The sequence below is a fragment of the Simochromis diagramma genome, unplaced genomic scaffold (assembly GCF_900408965.1).
Source record: "Simochromis diagramma unplaced genomic scaffold, fSimDia1.1 OVJJ01000107.1, whole genome shotgun sequence".
In the NCBI taxonomy this organism is placed as follows: domain Eukaryota; kingdom Metazoa; phylum Chordata; class Actinopteri; order Cichliformes; family Cichlidae; genus Simochromis; species Simochromis diagramma.
The window spans coordinates 9,114,862-9,134,393 of record NW_024387209.1 but is presented as its reverse complement, the minus strand read 5'-3'; the positions used below and the strand labels follow the sequence as shown (position 1 = coordinate 9,134,393).

At 41.7% G+C, this 19,532-nt stretch overlaps 1 protein-coding gene across 13 annotated transcripts in view; it reads left to right on the top strand.

Annotated features, from left to right (window-relative positions):
- LOC120746233 (R3H domain-containing protein 1) overlaps nucleotides 1-19,532 on the top strand; it is a 55,945-nt gene that overhangs the window by 11,236 nt on the left and 25,177 nt on the right. For 9 of the 13 annotated variants that reach the window (XR_005698805.1, XR_005698806.1, XR_005698803.1 and 6 more), the window contains exons 3-12: nucleotides 3,501-3,693; nucleotides 9,407-9,424; nucleotides 9,997-10,086; nucleotides 14,693-14,816; nucleotides 15,896-15,974; nucleotides 16,857-16,916; nucleotides 17,172-17,312; nucleotides 18,501-18,609; nucleotides 18,775-18,870; nucleotides 19,266-19,291. Coding sequence is in view for 3 of the 13 variants with exons in the window: in XM_040051594.1 (XP_039907528.1) it covers nucleotides 3,541-3,693; nucleotides 9,407-9,424; nucleotides 9,997-10,086; nucleotides 14,693-14,816; nucleotides 15,896-15,974; nucleotides 16,857-16,916; nucleotides 17,172-17,312; nucleotides 18,501-18,609; nucleotides 18,775-18,870; nucleotides 19,266-19,291 (896 nt within the window). In the remaining 10 variants the exon portion in view is untranslated. The remainder of the gene's footprint in view (nucleotides 1-3,500; nucleotides 3,694-9,406; nucleotides 9,425-9,996; nucleotides 10,087-14,692; nucleotides 14,817-15,895; nucleotides 15,975-16,856; nucleotides 16,917-17,171; nucleotides 17,313-18,500; nucleotides 18,610-18,774; nucleotides 18,871-19,265; nucleotides 19,292-19,532) is intronic. The other 4 variants (XR_005698807.1, XR_005698809.1, XR_005698808.1 and 1 more) reach the window with 4 other exon arrangements.

Here is a 19,532-nt window from a genome sequence, read left to right as displayed (position 1 = left end):
TGTATAGAGTTTCGAGCATCGTTGAAGAATACATAACACATGAAAACTTTGCCAAATTAATTAAAAAAAAATTTTTTTCTTTTTAAAAACGATCCTTTATTTTTTAAACGATGTTTGTTTGTATTGAACTACACATATTTAAAAAAAAATGTTGATGTCTGTTTTCGCTCCAACTCATAAAGAGACCAATTTGCTACTCGCTGAATTCTTTAATGTAACACTAAGGACCAAATGATGATCTGTATTACTTATGCAGTCTAAGCATGGGGGCTTCTAAACAGGCACACTGTGCAATTACCTCAGCCGTGAGAGACGAGACGGTGAAATTCAAATGCATCAAAGTCTGAAGCCAAATTTAGTCTAACACTCCAGTCCCATGATAAAATGTGTTTGGAAGAATGAGTGATTCGGTGAGGGACAAAATGGCTATCCATCACAAGCCCAGCGCTCGAAAATATCTGTCCAATATTGCAAATCTTCAACAGAGCGACTCAAGAGACTTCACTCATCAAAATGTCAGCAACAGACGCTAAATATTCAAAGCCATGTGCAGGACTCTGGAGTATTAAGCTGTTTTCCTTCAGAATGTGAAAATAATGTAAAGCAGCAGCCGGCATTGCTTTTGTCAAACCTATGACAGGTCATAGAAATTCAAAATCTGATTCTCCAGTGCCCAGCTAGATTTTTAGCAAAACTCTTAGCCATGCAAACCGCTGGGTGAGCGGTACATCCGCCTGAGCTGTGGACCGCTGTAAAAGTCAATTACTTTGACACGGAGGAATTGGATGCCACGTTTTTAAAGAGAGCAGCTCCCTCTTGCTGCCTCAGCTCTTTTGGGATGGATATAAACAATCAAGTCTCAGGCAGCCGCTTTGCTGCTCAGTGATCAGATAGGAAAATGGCTCTGATCACTGCGGGCAAATAGGTTGAACACACACGCAGCCAGTCACGTACACACTCAAGCACAGAGTAAGTGCTGTGATGTGTGCTTCCAGTTTTTGATGTGCAACGTGAATTTGATGAGCCCATTTCTAATTAACCTATTAATCATAGCTCTCATGTACCAGATGTCTACCCTCCCTTCTTGTGAGTCTGTGTATGTTACACACTGCGTGGGACCAAGCTGTACAATTAAGGCATATCAGCAAAATGAACTCGCACCATGACTTAAAACACGGGGAGGTCGTGGTATTACACAGATGCGTCCTGCAGTGGGCCATAGGTCCAAGGCAACTTATGTTCTGGGATCAGCAACCACGAAGAGGCATTTTATTTTGAAAGGCCTACTTTTTACTCTACGCCATATTAGACTGTAAACACGTGCTCTGCGTTAACAACACACCTACCAACTTTTGCAGCTGTTATCACGATGGGAGTGTTCATAACTACAAACAAAGATTTAATTACAGCCATCTTCTTTGGAACATAAAATAATACAAAAATACGTGAGTAAAATCCTTTTAAAAAATATAATATAAAATGTAAATCACACCGTATTATGTTTAATCCTAAATAAACATCCTTATGTGGGAACTAGAAAGCGTGTTTGCTGATATTCTAAAGCAGCCCCCTTCAAACTGAAACAAACACTATAATATTAATGTGTTTTCTTACAGCACTAAGCTGTGCGCCTGCTGCATCTCGTCCACTCATGCCTATTGTCTCAGGCTGAACAGCTGCAGAGCTGCGAGACAGCGCAAAGAAAAAGTAATGACTGATGACCACAGACTGTGTTGGTGCCACCGACCGCCTGCCCTCCTCTTTCTCCTGCCTGCTACTGCATAGCTCTTTGTCACTGCAGACTTTCTTTGGCCCTTTTATCCAGTCTTTTACATTTATCAAAATGTGCCAGCTTTATGTTTGGTCTCTTTTATGGAGAAGTTGCAGGGGAAATCTCAGTAGGTCTGCTCTGATAATAATTGGCATCACTTTCAACACTACACATGTCTAAACTGCATGCAGGCACATTTAATGTGCTGTGTGTCTCAGCTCACCAAAATTATGATTACTTTTTTAAAAAATACTTTATTTTCATCTATTTGAACTATTTTACAATTTCGTTACGCAGCAAGGAGTCGACGAAGATGGAAACATTACAAACGGGTCATTAAAACAAGAGGGATTAAAAAAAATCCCCAAAATAATTCATTCAAAGAAAATGCATTTACATTGCTAATTTGTATGCAAGACAAAGTATTCTTTGTCTTGCATACAAATGTTGGATGTTTACCAAACTGAAGCCAGCAATATGATACATCCATGTCTGAAAAGTGCTTGGGTTATCAACTCAAATCCACTTAAAATGAACTAATGGCTGAATTTCAACCATCCAGTAATACTATTAGTAACACCTATGTTTGTTCTGCAGTAACTCAAGCTACCCATCATGGACAAAGTCAATTACAGTATGGTTCCATATTGCACCCACATACAATCGGTGCAGTTATGTCTCCTGCTGCATTGTTTCTTTGTTTTTCAAAATAATATCCTCAAGGCAAACTTTCATTACTCAGCACTTTTTAGACAAGAATGCAGTGGACCTGATCTAATAACACAAAGTAAGTAAGTTTTATTTATTACGACACAGAATATAGCTACTGCAACAAAGGAAATAATTTAATGTACCACAATGCAGTACTAATACACTTATTACTTTTGTATACTCTTATATGCTGTTGTTATTTACCTTGTGTGTTTTAAATGTACACATTTTTCCATGGCGTATAATAATAATAATAATAATAATGATGATGATAATGATAATTCTTTCATGTTTTATTTATAATTAATAAAATTGTGTGAACTTTTTGTCTTTCCCAGTCGGCGTAAAGATTGAGGAAGGTCTCTACAACTCCTGAATCTTAGTGTCATTGCATGCCATCACTAATTTAGTATGTAAACAGTTGATAATAATTCTAACACTTATCTTTCGAATGAAAATTTAAATGAACATAGCATAATGAAACGTGAGAGAGAATATGTCTGTAAGGTGTTGGCATTAGTTTTTTGCCACGTCAGCTCTCTTGACCAGAATTCGCAGTTAATTTAAAAAAAAAAAAGAAGAAAAAAAAAAGAAAGAAATCAACAAAAGACACCATTGCAAAGGTAAAAAAGTTGTTGGTTTAACAAAATGTAAAGTACCTCTAGATTTAGCCATGCTATGTTAGCTCTCCTGCTAGCAAATGGTACTCCATTACTGACACATTATATTGAACAACACACGCAAAGTTAACATAATTGAATAGATCAGACAATTGTCACTACGCCCAATTTACCTTTTTGTGTCTGAATCAGCCACTACTGTTGTTGTTTTTAAAGAGCTGATATAATAAAAAAAAAAAAAAATTTCTGTATAATCTGTGTTTCAAATTTAATAAAAATACTTTGAAATGATGGCGTGTAGCTTCTTGTTATTTGGAACTTACCCTTCAAACATAATCATCCGAACTTCTTTCTCTCCCAAAGATGCTAGCGCTCATCGACACATTCCTGTCTTTCAGGTCCTCTGTATTTGCCAGCATCTCCCTGTAAGACTTTGCAATGAGAATGTCTGATAACGTCGACACTGAAACAATGAAGGTTTCCGAAGCCGCCGAACCCGCGTCATCTGCAAAAGACGCCAAGACTGAGGTGTCTGACCAGAGCCAGAACAGCAGAGATGAACATGGTTGCAACAATAAAAAGGACATACAGGTAAAGAATGCTGATTTATGTTCAACCTTAAAACATGTCAGTAACAATTCTTCCATATCTGTGTGACTGTAACATTTAATTTTAGAATTATGGACTGCACAGTGATAGAAACACTGTTTTGGTACACCGGGTGTTTCTGTGAAAGTGCTGTAATGAAATGTAAAGAAGTGCTTCCTGCCATGTGCAAACCCAGTGCAGAGCAGATACCTGAGTAGATTATCTTGTCAGTAGCGTTATATCCTCATCGCGTACGACTCTGGATACTGTGACTACAAAAAGAAAGCAGCAAAAGTTTGTTACTAATAGCAGGGAGTCAAACATTCAGCACTACAGCCAGACTGACAAAGAATCAGAGCCTTCATGAGTTTCTTCACAAATAAAACATATTTATAAGCGTTATAACTAATTATCTTAAGTAATTTCTTCCTTTAGATCCTCAACATGTCTATTAGACCCCATTCCTACGACAGTGTTCAAAAATATTTACCATTAATAGATGTTACATTTTTAATACGATCGGTTTATCTTTATCAAAAAGGTTGCGTATGACAGGCTTTCAAGGTTGCACAGTTTTCCGTTTCAGTGGCTTGAATTAAACTATTACTTCAAAAGCTTTTACTTGATCCAGGTCTCTTAGCTAATTATGGACTAATATCCAAAATCCTTTCATTTCAATTGTTCTTGAAAGAGTAGTTGTTAAAACATTTCTCGATAATACAGAAATGGGACAGGTGGAGGTTAGAAATTACTTTCTTATGGCCTCTCACAGTGAGCTCATATCTGTGCTTCTCCCAATGATTACAGTGTTTCACTACAGAGATTGGTATTAAAGGAAATGCACTGCAATAATTGGAATCATAGGTAGATGTGTGCTAACATGAAAGTTAGCCAGGGTTCCACAGGGCTCTGTGCTGGTACCACTGCTTTATACATTATGCTCTTCACAGAACAGAAAAGTTGGAAACAGATACTTAACTCTGGATCATGGCATTAATTTAGCATCCAAAAGACTCTGAGAAATCTTGGGAGGCATTTTTGATCGTGTCCTTCAATGCAGATGTTAAACAAATATGAATCGTTGCTGAATATCTCTAACATGTAAAAACATACTTTCTAGGGCTGATGCTGAAAAACTAGCTCATGTTTTCATTACTTAGGCTGGAGTACAGTGGTCCATTATTATCAGGTTGTACTTGCAAAGTAGCAGAGTACTTGCTTGTAGAGGTCTCCTCCAGGATACTATAGGATCTTTACCTTACGAGATAAAGTGCCTTGAAGCATTGTATAAATAAAGTTGAATTGAATGAGCACTAATGTGAAATGAAGTGTCAGTTTCACAGTGTTTTGGTAGACTGGAGCCTCAATAAGCTGAGGACACTTACCTGACAACTTCAGCAAAGTCTTTCTTTTCCACACCTCGTTTCCATGAAAATTCAGTAGCAGTCAACGCCGAACACCAACTGCCCTGGGCATCTTCTGTCACCTGCGGCACTCCCAGCCGTTTCAGCCAGGAAATATTATTTCTGAAATGTATAATCGGCACAGACAGAAATAATAATGCAGGGTTCAACTCTGCCTCAGCAGCACTGAGGTCAGTCATAGTGAGACTCTTCACTGCTGTCTACCTGGCTGCTGAGAATTGTTAAAGTTGTTAAGAAGTCACGGATCTTCCACAGGAGACATTAAACTGGTTATCTACTGAGGCTTCAGGAGAGCTGAGAACACTTTGACATAAACTGCTAATTAATAAGGTCTTTGTCATTGCAACATTGTGCTTTGGGGATGCAAAAAAATTAGCATTTGTTAATTTAGAGCAAAACTGGCTCTCACAGGTTTTCCTCACAGAGGAATGCACACTAAAATCTAAATGGTGAAATTGTGAAATCTCTTCTTGTGTGGTCAAAGAAGCAAAATCCAGGAAAGACGAAGGATTGTCTCTTTGGCTGCTGCCTAAAAATAGGATTCAGGCCAATCTGGCCTTGTGGTTGGAGGAGGGGAGCGCGAGGGAGTCAGGCAGGCAGATAATCGGAGCTCAAATCCAGGCTTATCTTCCAACTTCCTGCGCCTATGTTACCCTGAGGAACAGAATGACACCAGCATGGGGGAAGCAGCATGGGAGAGAGGAGGAGATACAGGAGGAAGAGGGAGGGAGAGACGTGTGGAGAGGTTGTAAGAAGGAAGGATTAGGGAGAGGAAGAAGGTGGAAGAACACGAGAGACACGGTGTTGGAGAATGAAGGAAAGAAAGGAGAGCAGAGGCGAGACAAGAAAGTAGCAAGAAGATGAAAGTAGAGGGATGATTTCTCCTCCTTAAATTATTTTAATCCACCACAACAAAGAAAGAATTTCAGCTATCAGCTCAAAACCCCCAAAATATATTTAGCCAAAGTATTGACTACGTTTGAAACTAGAAGGCAACTTTTGAAGCCCAAAATGCTCTTTTTGGATTAAAAAGTTGACTTCATAAGCAGTAAATTGGTCCAATTGTACAATCCAGTTCATCCACTCATATATTTTGCTGCTGTAGCATTGTGTGGTCTGGTATGACCATTAGCTGAGTGACTCTGCTTCATGTCACCTCTACAAATGCAGGCTACTTGCGATTGTGCTGCTTTTTCTGTTTTGTGTGTTATTTTCTTTTTTTCTTTTTTGCCTTTTCCTCTCCCTGACGTAGTGATTTTATGGTTACTGGAATGCCAGGATATGCTGACGGCACTGACACAGCCGACCTTTCCGCTTGTAATTTCCAGCGGTGGAGGAGGTGAAGCTAATTCCGCTGCTCTGTGTAAGGGCATCGGTTAAATGCCTGAAATGTTCATTGTGAGAGGAACGGGTGGGGGAAGACATGAGGGAGGCGACAGCGGTACCTCAAACGAGGCGAGGCGGGGGTGGGTATGGCGGCATCGGGGGGCAGGAATGCGTTCCGACAGAGGTAAAAGAGGGTGACTTTGCCACCATCTGCCTCCAGCTCTCCAGCTCTGTCCTCTGCGGCAGGACAGGTGGCTGGTGGCCGCCCTACTTCTGCTGACTTCAGCCCTTTCCCTCTCTCCCCCTGCTTTCCCTTTCCTTTATCTCCTGGCGGCATTGTTCATTCCCCACCGGCCCCACACCGCTCAATTAGCCGGTGAAGCGGTGCGCTCACGGTCCCTGACCACCCTCCACCCCCGCTACCCTCTCCTCCACATCCATATTACCTGATATAGAAAAGGGGCACGGCAGGTCACAGGCGTTGGAAATAGGCGAACAGCGGCCCTCGAGCTCAGTGAGGGAGGGGATAGGTTGTCCTTTTGATTTTTAGAGGACAGGTGGGAAGGACAGCGTTAGTTAGTGTGTGTGTGTGTGTGTGTGTGTGTGTGTGTGTGTGTGTGTGTGTGTGTGTGTGTGTGTGTGTGTGTGTGTGTGTGTGTGTGTGTGTGTGTGTGTTGGGATTAGGAAACAGAGGACTGGGCTCTGTTACAATTTACACTGAAATGGCTCCTGCCAGGTCTCCCCCTCCCTACCTTTTCCCTCCTCCGCTCTTCCCTTTACGTGCTACTGAGAGACCTTCTGTTTATACACACACACACACACACACACACACACACACACACACACACACACACACACACACACACACACACACACAGCCACCAGTGCGTGAAGCGCAGTGGCACCGAGCTGTCTCACACACTAGTAGGCGGGCGGCCTCTCTCTGCTTTCTGCACCTTACATCCAGCGCCTGCTTTCACATGACAGCTAAATGGAGCAACGAACAAAACTGACCCGAATCCCTCACAGCCAAATGTCTGGCTTTTGTTTTCTGCGGCATCTTGCTAAGTGTGTGTGTGTGTGTGTGTGTGTGTGTGTGTGTGTGTGTGTGTGTGTGTGTGTGAGAAAGGAAGGGGTCCTGCAGTGCAGCCACTTTGGTAGCATATGCTATCCAGAAATTAATTCATTGCTCCCAGTAAATGATTATCTATCCATTATTTATCCAGAGAAAGTCTGTGATTTGGCCAAGGGTTGAGCAGACACTTTAACAATAATGAACACACAATAGTGCAGAATTTGGAGATAACGTATCAAGGTCAGAACTTCAGTGCAGTCACTAAGCTGATGCAGATTCTCACAGATTTTAGTCAGATGTGACCATTTCAGTCTTTCTGTAGATTGTTCCAGCAAAAAGGAAAAATGAACCAGTCCAAGGACGGAGTGAGTGTTTCCCTTAGCATCATATTTGTGATATAGCAAGGCAAACAATATAACGAGTATGGGTACATATTTAAATGTTTTTATTAATTAATAAATTTTAAAAAAAGCCAAAACCTATATTTTGTCACTGAATTGGCTGCAAGGCTGCTGCTTTTGCCGTATGCTCTTCTTTGGACAGACTTCAGCTTCATCAGCTTGGACGTTCTTCAGCCTTGATAGTTGGTTAGCCTGGTTTCTGCTTAGATTGGCCCTTAAGCTCGTGTTGGAACGAGGACCACCATCGCCAGCTGCTCTTCAAGTTGTAGTCTGTCCAATTGTGAGACGAGAGACTGGAAAAAGCTGATTGACATCGAGACCAGCAACAATTACAGCCTGGACTATAAAGACTATCACTAATGCTAGACTGTAAAGACTGGAGCTAGCTGGTTTGCAACAACTGAAGTTTCACCATAAGACGGGAATAGTTTGAAAAGTAGATTGATTTTGTTTAGTTCATCCACGATAACAATGTAATCAGCAGCCTCAAACAAAAATAAACTTGGACAGTTATGAATATACCCAGGCCACCCAAGTGAGGGTATGTGCGAGAACCACTGAGATTTATCTTTATGAGCCAATCAGTGGGAGAAACTCGAACCATGTAGACGCCCACTGAGCAGCAGCATACAAAGAACAGGGGTATATCCCCTTTCTGTAACCACTCAATATCCAGCTACTTTAGGTGTTTCCTAATGAGCAGATCACTCTAATCCAATAAAGGTTAAAGAAAAAAGTTGCCTGAGGGATGAAATGGGATTTACTCCTTAAAAAAAAAAAGAAGCAAATTTCATCTTAAACATGAGGTTTTCAGTGAGCATTTTAAACGACACGCTCTGGTCAGTTATCACGCCTAAATATATTATGACCATCTCAACTTCAGCCCCTAGCGCAGTTTCAGAAAGATTAGATGCTGTTTGAGAGCAGCATGTACTTGTATTTTCTTGCATTTAACACCAGCTTAAGTTCAGTCAAATGAGACCGAACAGCATCAAAGACTGAGTGCAGTAATTCAGGGGTTCATATAGCAGATGATGATGCTGGGATGCAGCATTAGATAAAACGACCACACATGCTGTATAAATGGAGTGCTAATATAAAAACGGTGATTGCTTAACTTGAGATTTTCATTTAATATCTTTTATTTTCGCAGACTGGTGTCAGCACATTTTGTTCCGTGCTCTTTAAGTTTTTTTTTTTTTTCTTCAGCCTGCAAACAGACATTAAAAAGACATCATAGAAACTGAAACCTATGAATTGTTTGGAGTTGCTCAAGCTCTAGAAGTGCACCCATGCACAAAATGTAGGCCACTCATATTTAATTCAAATATCATTTGTTACTTTCTTTCCCAAAAAAAAAAAAAAAAAGTCTCTCCCCCCCCCCCCCCCCCCCCTTTTTTTTTTTTTTTTTTTTTTTTTCCCTCCAAGCATCTGTGGTTTGTTTGATTTCATTTTCCTTTCCCTGCACCCCCTCCCCTACCTGTGGACAGCCTGTGAAGTACTCTAAGGTACGGTACTCTCGACATGCATGTTGCGCACGGATGCTCCGACCTGTCTCGTGCACTTGACTTGCGTTGTTTGCTTGGATTGAGATGGAAGTTGTACCCGTGTTACCTGTCACGCAGATTTCTGAAATGACTTTGCTGCAATGTGTTGAGATGCCGTCACATGACTGATAGCAGAGGCTGTGATGTGAATTATGAATGAGAATACGGCTAGTTTGGACGTTTCCTTTGTGCTTGCTGCATTGATGTTTCCTGTAGAAAAATGTGAGAAAGCTTGAGGGTTTTTTTTCCCTTTTGTTTTTTTTTTTAAACTTAAGTTCCCTCTGATCAGGTTATTCGAAAAGTTATAAGAAGCTACAATCTTAGCAATGAAAAGCTTAGTCACTCGGGGAAAACTTGTGTCTGCTGAAATGTGAATTATTGGATCTGTATGACATGCTCGTAAGAATTGATTGTGCTCGCTGGCTGTTTCACTTTGGCTTGTCACTGTGATGTGTGATGAAATTGACACAGGTATGTATGTGCATGGATTTAACTGTGCCCACCTACTTGCACCCCTCTCCTTACCCCCTTAGTCCAACACCAGGCTAAAGCTCGTGCGGAGCCTGGCGGTGTGTGAAGAGTCGTTTCCTTGCCCTATTCCTGAGCCTTCAGCAGCACCCCAGGTAAAGACCTCCATGAAACCAGCGTTTCACATTAGAGGCGTGCCAGTTTGGACCATATATTGTGGCAGTACCTGAGTAGTATCATGAACAGTTTGTTCACTTTTATTGTAATTGTAGCTGTTTTTAGATGGCATTTTTCCATGATGAGGTCAAATGAAAACACAGGGGTCTCACATGCCCACCCTAGTGCTAACACACTAAGCTAATATTAGCAAGTCAACCTACTTGGTAACAACTAATGGTTCTGCTGACCGTCGTGTCAGAAGGAATTTTGCTCTAATGCTAAATAGAAACAACGAAGCTGTGCTTTTGCAGAGATGCTAGTCTGTCTCCTCAACTTTGTTTCACGGGCGCATGTGTGTTAGTGAGCCTTTTATAACTGACTGAATGAGTTACAACTAAAGAAAAATGGTTAAAAAGAGGCAGGCGAATTAGTTCATACCATTTTAGCCGTTTAGCTAATATCCGTCCACTTAGGTTCACTAATTGCAGCAGGCTAAACCATTTATAGCTGTATGTGAACGAGATTCTCCCACTGCTGCAGCTTATGCTCTTTATCTTCACGCTGATAATGGGAAATAAACTTGCCAGCATGCGAGTGCCTCGTTCTTTCACTGGCATCTGTAGCACTGGTGTGTGTGTGTGTGTGTGTGTGTAAATGTAAGGTGGATACCGCTACATTAACCCCGGGCCCCTGCAGCAATGGTATCTGTTATCCACAACAGAGCGATCGGATTATGAAGAAAATCACCCAACTCTGTGCTTCAGGATTGTACACACACATTTATCCGCGCAGGCTGGTTTCATCCCTGTCAGCTGTATTTGGTGTAGTAAGTGTGAGACAGTTCATTGCCTTTACACTTAGATTTAGGAGCTTGCATATAGCTGTTGCCCTGTAGAACTGTGGTTGATCAGATCATCATTCTCACCTAGCAAAGGTCTGTTGACCCGGTAAGTTTAAAAATAAGGCCTCTTTCTGAGATTCACTCATTTTAAATTTAAATATGTCAACTTCCTGTCCTGTCCTGGCACTCGGATCTCTTTTCTGTTGCAAAGTTGTGGCGGCAGTCTTGCCAATTTAGACCTTGTAACATTTACTCATCACTCTGAGGTCAGCACGAGTCTGATTTTATGCTTTTACATTAACATAAAGGCACTCACAAGATTGCAGCGTGTATGGAGCCCACACACAGTGCTTCAACAAACTCCTCTCATTAGTTTTTCCTCATTCAGTTAAACTACACTTTGGAAATTTCATTACACTGAAGTCTTCACCATGACTTAAAGTGACTGTTACAGATCAGATTAACAGGGTTCACTAGTAGTGAAAATAATGCTGGTTTTGACAGAGCTTTAAGAGCTCAGGTTAGCTTGTTGCTTTCAGCTGTTTCTGGAAGTCTTTCTTCAGAGCAAAGAGAGTTGAACACATTCCTGACACATGGAGGTAACTTCATTAATAACTCCTAACTTGATTCTTCTTGATCCTTTTTGATTTATTCATTGATCTGTTGACATAACAGCAACTTTGTCATCGCATATTGTCATTTAATGTCTATGGTAGTGGTGTCCAAACCCAGGCCTCAAGGGCCGGTGTCCTGCAGGTTTTAGATGTGTCCTTGAGCCATCGCAGATTATTTAAATGGCTAAATGACCTCCTCAACATGTCTTGAAGTTCTCCAAAGGCCTGGTAATGAACTAATCATTTCATTCAGGTGTGTAGAACCAGGGTGAGCTCTAAAACCTGCAGGACACCGGCCCTCGAGGCCTGGAGTTGGCCAAGCCTGGTCTATGGTCTTTGGTTGCCGCACCACAGCTAGTTGCTTCCTGTGTGGCCCTTTAGGGGTGAGGTGGATTGATTATACTTCCTGTTATTTTCCGTAACAGGTGGATAATGGATGCTAGTAAACATAAAGCAGGTTTCACAGAAGTCTGTGTTCACCATTCTTCAGGCTGCGTAAATGCTCGAGTTCAGACAGTTTTCGCTGTTGTCAGCTCTGCGTGATGTCATGGAAAGTGGTTATCCCTAATATGGTCATCTCAGACAGCTCTGCGTGTGAATCACAAAAAAGAACAGGATGAAAACTGAGGGCTTGCACCAAGGCCCTGATGTAAGGATTAGGAATAAGTACATTATCTTGAACTGTTTGTCCTGTAAACTTATTCTAGTACAGTCCAGTGGTAAAAATACAGTGGTAAATAGCGTAAATAAATAGCGTAATAGGCCCTGTTTAAACTTAAAAAGCAAAAAATTGTTTTGAAATGTTTTTAGTTTGAGATAAATTTAAGAGAGAAGTTCACCAATCTTGGTTTTATTGATATCCAAAGAGATAATTGGGATAACTTTCCCACATGTAAGCTATAAATCATAGTATATCTAGAGCCTTATATGAAGATATATAAAGTTTAATTCTAGCATAAGTTATAATTGTAAGCATACTCTGTTAATAAAGAGCAAAGTGCTCTCTTTAAAGACTGTAAGTCACTGTGAATTCATGTTTCATCAAGCCCAGTTTAATGTAGTCTGATGCCTCAGCCCAGCTTGTTAAGCTACAGGGCCACTTGCCTTGAAAGTGCTGATCTGGGATCAGTTCTTCATTTCAGCCCATTACAATTGAGTAGATGGACCTCTGATGCTTGATTAGCGGCCTTCATCTGACAGCTGTGATTAAATACCTGGCCGTAGCCGTCTGATGAAAACATCACATCATCAAAACCGAAAGCGCGGAGCTCCAGCAGCGAGCCAGCTGCTGCTTTGCTAAATCGACGCTTCTTTTGCGCCATATCTCCGGGCAAAAGCCCCCTCCCGTCAAACTTTACCCATTACATGCCGCTCTGCACAGCTCCTGGCAGACACACGCTCACACACATTTACACACAGGTGTATCTGTTCCAGGCATTTCAGCCAGTCAGCACCGAGCTCCATAACCAGAGGGCGGTGTTATTCCCACAACGGTCTCGCATCGTCTGCACTCACACGATGTCCTGTATTACTGTCATCAATCATGTCGAGGAAATTACAATTTCCACACGTCAGCTACAGAGAGCTGTGGCACGCTCTAATTGAATACTCCTGATATTTCCCCTGCTCCCGTTATTGCCCCCGGAGTCGAGACTCCTTCTGCGACAAACTAACCTAGAGGGGTGAGGTAATGCAATAAGGAGAGAAAGAAGGGGGGGAAACACATTAGTATGAGTGCTGATTCTCAATCAAACTCTTATGATCATCCATTCCAAGCTTGTCCCATTGTTCACAGTTTCACATTACTGTCTCTACTGTCAGGTAGTAACAAAGGCCCGTGTGGATCTGTGGACAGTCCAAGACGTCGCTGCTTTCTGTAGGAAAAACAAAATCTACGTCTGCCCTTACATTGTTGGCCCGCTTGTCAGCTCCAATCAACGGCCAATATTCGGGGGTGGGTGGGGGGGCTCTGAATGCACTTTTTTTTTTTTTTTTTCAGGTTTTTTTTTTGTCTCCGAGTGACAGCATGTTCATTATATATTCACAAGACCATCATTTTCACGCTGTTTTCCCTTTATCTCGAGGTAAATGGATGTCAGGAAACAAATGAGGCAGCTCGCAACAGCTGCACATCAACCAGGCGGCTTCCATGTGATGCCGAGGGTGGCATTAAGCAGCAAACATCAGCGCTTCTCACCGGGAGGGGGGAAAAATGTTTTTGCTTTGACAAACCCACCCAGACGAACACACACAGACACGCGCTTGAACTTGCTGTCACTTCCACAGCACACAATCCTGGACTCATTTTCGCTTTTTCCCCAGTCTCGCTCAGGCAATTAGTCAGCCACGTTTCTCATTAGCATATTACACTTTCACATATATTCGGAGCGTCTTAAAACGAAGGCGAACGCGGCGTCTCATTATCTTGCTCCGCAGCTGTTACAGGGATCAAACTTGTGACCTTTCTCGGTTATGAGCTGCTCTCCCAACGCTAGGTCACCCCTCGCTCGCTCGCGTTCATTCATCTCGCTCTCACAGATTCTCTGATGTTAGCTTTCCACAGTTGTGTGTAATCCACTTACAGAGCGCTGGCAGTTCTTCTCCACTGTTCAACTTCCCTTTCAGCCTTGCCTGAAAAGCAAATCAGATACTGCTCTGAATGTGTGTGTGGTGGAGAAGAGTACGACTGAGGTAAACCAAGCCCATGTTAAATAGATTTAAATTAAATAAAATAAAAATCCACACAGTCATTTTAAAGAATTCTTCCAGTTGGAGGGGGATTATAGCTAAAACCTCTTTCTGCTGGATCGTAAGGAAGGAAATGCTGCCTTGTTTAATTTCAGGCTCCAACTCAAGTTCTGTTCAGGTGGTTTAAGAAAAACAAGCTAATCTGTCTCTTAGTTATTTGAAACACCTTTACTTCCAAGTAAACAGGTTTCCATAGCAGAGTGTCTTACAGTGGTCGTCCTATTCTGTAATTAACCCAGAATTAAATGCTTGTGTTTAACGCCCTTTTCTAGATTAAGGTCTCATGTCTGCTCACGGTCACATCTAGCATTTGCGGGGCATTCAGTTTTCCTATTTCTTTTTCCTTGCAAACCACCTGGTTTCACGCAGCTCCTCAGTTATATTTTCCTGTGTGAACAGGATGGGTTCCTACTCCAGCCCTTTGAAAAGGAAGAACGAGCTGCACAAGTCCAAGCCGAGAAAGAAGAAAACTACGACAAGGCGGACAAACCAGAGAAAACGCAGAAAAAAATGCTGTCGAGAGGTGAGAAATGTTTGTTTTTGCCGTTTTGGAAACGAATATCTACGCTCCAGTTACACTTCAAAATGAAGACCTGTCACCGTTTCCATCAACGCTTTAGCTTTTCTTTATATCCTAAACACCTGAGGCCTCGTTTATAAACATTGCTCCAAAAATGTGAGTTTATATATAGAAACAAACTAAAGAAAACACATACATGTGAAGACGAGCCGTGACAGCACTGTGGTGAGAGTGTCATTGGCAAACTATTGAAATGAAGCCAAATGCGTTAATGATACTTATCACACAATCCGTGTCACTCAGCCAAATTACATTCTTGTAATAATTATATCCTTTACCATGTCACCAGGAATATCCAATCCTCCACCTTTCTTTTTTCTGGCTCTGTGTCCTCCAGTTTGTCCAAAAGCACTTCTCCATTTTAAATGATATCTCATTATAGGCCAATAATTGGCGTGATTCAGTTAATTGCGACAAGCTCAAGGTGTGAAGCAATTATATGGATTCCCACAGGCGCATAAAGGTGTCTGCTTCCCTCTGTGGAGCGACACCACTGATGAGGCAGCCTCCAATTATAGAAACCAGACACCCACTAAGGGGATTGGGCTCCAGCGTCCCCCTCGACTCCCACTCACGAGTCTAATTCTTTTGTTGGTCCACAGGAACATGTTTTTCATTGTCAACTTTGTTACCCGACCACTTCTTCATTTCTTAAATGCTGGCAGTGCTCACAGCTTCATACAAGCTGGCAGCAGATCCCCCCTCCCCCCTCCTAAATATCAGTCCCACTAATAACCAATCAAACGACATCACGTTGAACGATGTCACCCTCAGTGATGGTTTCCTGTGTCAGGCGTGCAGTTTGGCTTTTTAGGTTTTCCCACACGAATAGGTGACTAATTTGCATATTAATATTACAAATTTCTTTAACTGTCATTAATTTGGATAGTTGACAGAGTGCATCATTTTAAGTATCTTATTATTCATTGCAAGAAAATTACACTCTGGTAAAGTTAGCTTGGTTGGATTTGTTAGGCGTTAGCCTCGTTCAGTGAATCGGGGTGTGTGTCTCCTTTTATCAGATTCCAGTCAAGACTATACAGATTCAACTGGGATAGATCTCCATGAGTTCCTGGTCAACAAACTGAAGGGCAACCCCAGGTGAGTTTAGGATACGTGAAAAAGTTGATGTTAAATATTGAATGTCAGGGGCTCACAGACCAGTCATGGCAAAATGTAAAATTTGAAGTGTGATCCTTTCAGTGGTTTTACGTTACGTATGTTTTCACTTGCAGAGATACTATAATATTGGTAGCTTTGTCTGTGCTGGGGATTTCTATCTCGGCAGTGCTAAGTCCAAGTCCAAAATGGAGGAAGCCGTTGTAGCTGTTATTAGTTCGTGTGTCACGGTGACCCGTTTTATGTAACCTCCTCTGCTGCACAGAAGTCATGAGATATGATTCAGTGTTACAAATATACAAGGGTTCAGTAAACATGAGTTTCTGTAGAGTCCCATAACAAAATGTTCTGGAGGGAAAAGGCACAAACAGGAAAAATAAACACAATCTTTAGAGAGCTGTGATTTGCGTTAGCATGTACCTTGCTTGCTGAAACAACAGAACGGTGGTCTTTCAAAAGATCAGGAATTGTTTTCTTTTCAGCCACACTGACTGTTGTTCTCTAATTTAAGCAAAGATAGATCGCTGAAATAATTTTGCTCATTGATTTTGAACAAAACAAATGATTAGTTCATGTTTTACTAAACGAAGAGGAAAACTGATTCTGTGTTCTTCAATAATTAATACAGCCGCTGTTTCCCTGCTAGCTACAGTGTTAGCATTTAGCTAAAATTCTTACTGTCTACTTGACTACATCAATAAAATGTAAACATTGTGTAAAGACACACAACTTCAACTTGCTGTGACTCTTTCTGGTGTGACCTGTCCTATGACAAACATATTAACAGACATGTACAGAGGGATAACCTGGGAAATGGAAAGCTATACTGACTTCTCAGACAGTCTTGTCTGTTTCATTTCCTAGGGATCGAATCATGCTGCTGAAGTTGGAACAGGACATCTTGGATTTCATCAGCAATAATGAGTAAGAAATGAATGAAAAGCACTTCCTGTCCTTACCAAACTCTCCAGAGCACCTGGTTTTACTGAGTTAAACACATTTAACCAGAGATAGAGGGCTTTGAGTGTCCCCACAGTGACCTCTGAAGTGCAAAACAGCCCCAAAAATGACATCTATTCAGGATGCTGAATGCAGGTTTAATCCCCCCACTCATTGAACCTGGCGTTGGGACCTTTTGTGTTAATTGTAATGTTGTAATTTCTTTGTGTTTACCTGTAGAAGTCAAAAGAGAAAGTTCCCACCCATGACGCCCTACCACAGGATGCTGTTACACCGAGTGGCGGCCTACTTCGGCATGGATCACAACGTGGACCCCAGTGGGAAGTCGGTGGTGATCAACAAAACCACCAACACCAGAATGTGAGTGTCCTGGAGGTGTTTGCTATTTGAATTTAAGTTGTTAACTAGTGCTGGGCCATATCATACCGTTCACGGTAATCCCGGTATAATGTTGGGCAACGATAAGAAAATGAAATATCGCCATAGAATATGGGTAAAACGTGCACACGCAGTGCCTTTGTTTTCATGCGCACATGGCGGAAAAAGCATGGCGGCGACGGAGGATGAGAAGGGCGGAAGCGGATCGTTGAATGAAACGGATGAACCAGAATTGGTTTGTAAAAATGCTGCAGCTACAGAGGTGTGGAACTGGTTTGGCTTTTGTCCGTCAGATACACAACAAAGCACTATTTTTGGTAGAGCATGCTAGCGAGCCGTCGTTATTACCGTGTTTTTTGGAAAATACGGCACACTTAAAATCAATCCTTTGATTTTCTGAAAATCAACAGTGCCCCTTATAATCCCGTGTGCCTTATGTATGAATTCTGGTTGTGTTTACTGACCTCGAAACGATTTTATGTACACGGCGCTCAAAAATCTGTCAAATGTTTCAGTACGACTTTGCTAAGCTACGAAGCCGCACTGCTTGATGGATTTTCGGAGCATTACGGCTACCGTAGGCAGGAGCCTCGCGGAGTGATACGTACTGTGCTTCAACATAATATTACCGTATTGTGTGTGTATAACCTCTTTAAGTTTTGTGGATATTATACATGGTTATGCTGAGGATCTGTCGGCCAGTTTCCACTGGAAATGCCTTTTGGTTAAACTGTCAGCAAGGAATTTGCACTGATAAATTTTTACATAACACATAAAAAACAGCTGCTTGTTTAAGTGAAAATACATTGATGGGTTTTTTTTGTTTTTTTTGTTTTTTTGCACTAATAAAGTTGTGGAGTTGTAAAGTATTTTGTCTAGTGTCAATTATATCGTCAGTTATATCGTTATTGCAAATTTTCAAATGTATATCACGATAAATGTTTTTGGTCATATCGCCCTGCTCTATTGGTAACTAAACGTTAGCGGGATCGCTCTTCTACAACATGTGATATTTCTGCACGTTAATTGGTGGCGAATTTCTGCAGCCATAAGCTGTTTCAATCAGTCGAGAGATAAGTTGATTTGCCGCGCTGCTAACATATGTTGCTGTCAGCATCCGCCCGAAATTAAGCTGCCACTAAAACTCTTGCGAATTCCCCCCACCGACAGACCCGATCAGAAATTCTCCGAGCACATCAAGGATGACAGGGCGGACGATTTTCAGAAACGCTACATTCTCAAACGAGACAACTCCAGCTTTGATCGTGAAGACAGCACGGTAGGTGTTTTTTCTTTTTTTCTTTTCTTTTTCTTTCCTCCACCAAGCTGTCACTTTCATTTCTGACATGTTGGTAAGAGTGGGACAATCTGGCGTCCCTGACATAGCTGTTAAAGAAGTGCGTGTGTGTGTGTGTGTGTGTGTGTGTGTGTGTGTCCTTGCCAGATTCGAATGCGTTTGAAAGCTGACAAGAGGAGCAAATCGATGGAGGAGAGGGAGGAGGAGTACCAGCGAGCCAGAGAAAGGATATTTGCACATGATGTGAGAGCTGTTTGTGTAGGCGGGGAGGGGTTGAGGGTGGGGGTGTGTGTGTGTGTGGTGGGGGCCATGTTGCACAAATCTTTGTGTCATTTCTATTCATGTGCAAATTCACTAGATTTCTTGCTAACAATTACCACGGCAGGATTTTTGAAATTATAGACGGAGAGGGGGTGCGCTCCGATATTTCAAGGCCCTCCATCTTTGTGAAGAAGTCAGATTTATTGGTAGACATGCACGCTTTGGAGCCCACAGTGCAATGGCACGTTTTGTTAACACAGTTATTGACAAATTGTTCAATACAACAGAGAATTTTCATAAATATAAAACATATTTCGGTAGAGATGAGTTGGCTTTTCTTCCACATTATTGACAGTAATTTCCCTCTTCACTCGCAGGGAGATCACTTCATACTGGATAGAAGGTAAGTAGTGAAATGGCATTAATCACATGATCGCTGACGTTCCGCCACATTTCATTAAATAGAAATATTCCCCCAAAAGCTGTGTCTGGCTAACGCGGATGATGAATTGTCAGGTAATTGGCCAAGGTAGGGCTGATTTCATCCTATAAAGGGGAACTGGAGCTCTTCAGAAAAGCCGCTACTTTAACAGAAGTTCAATCACTTTTATAGTATTCCTGTCAGAGCAGCAATTAGAGGCAGC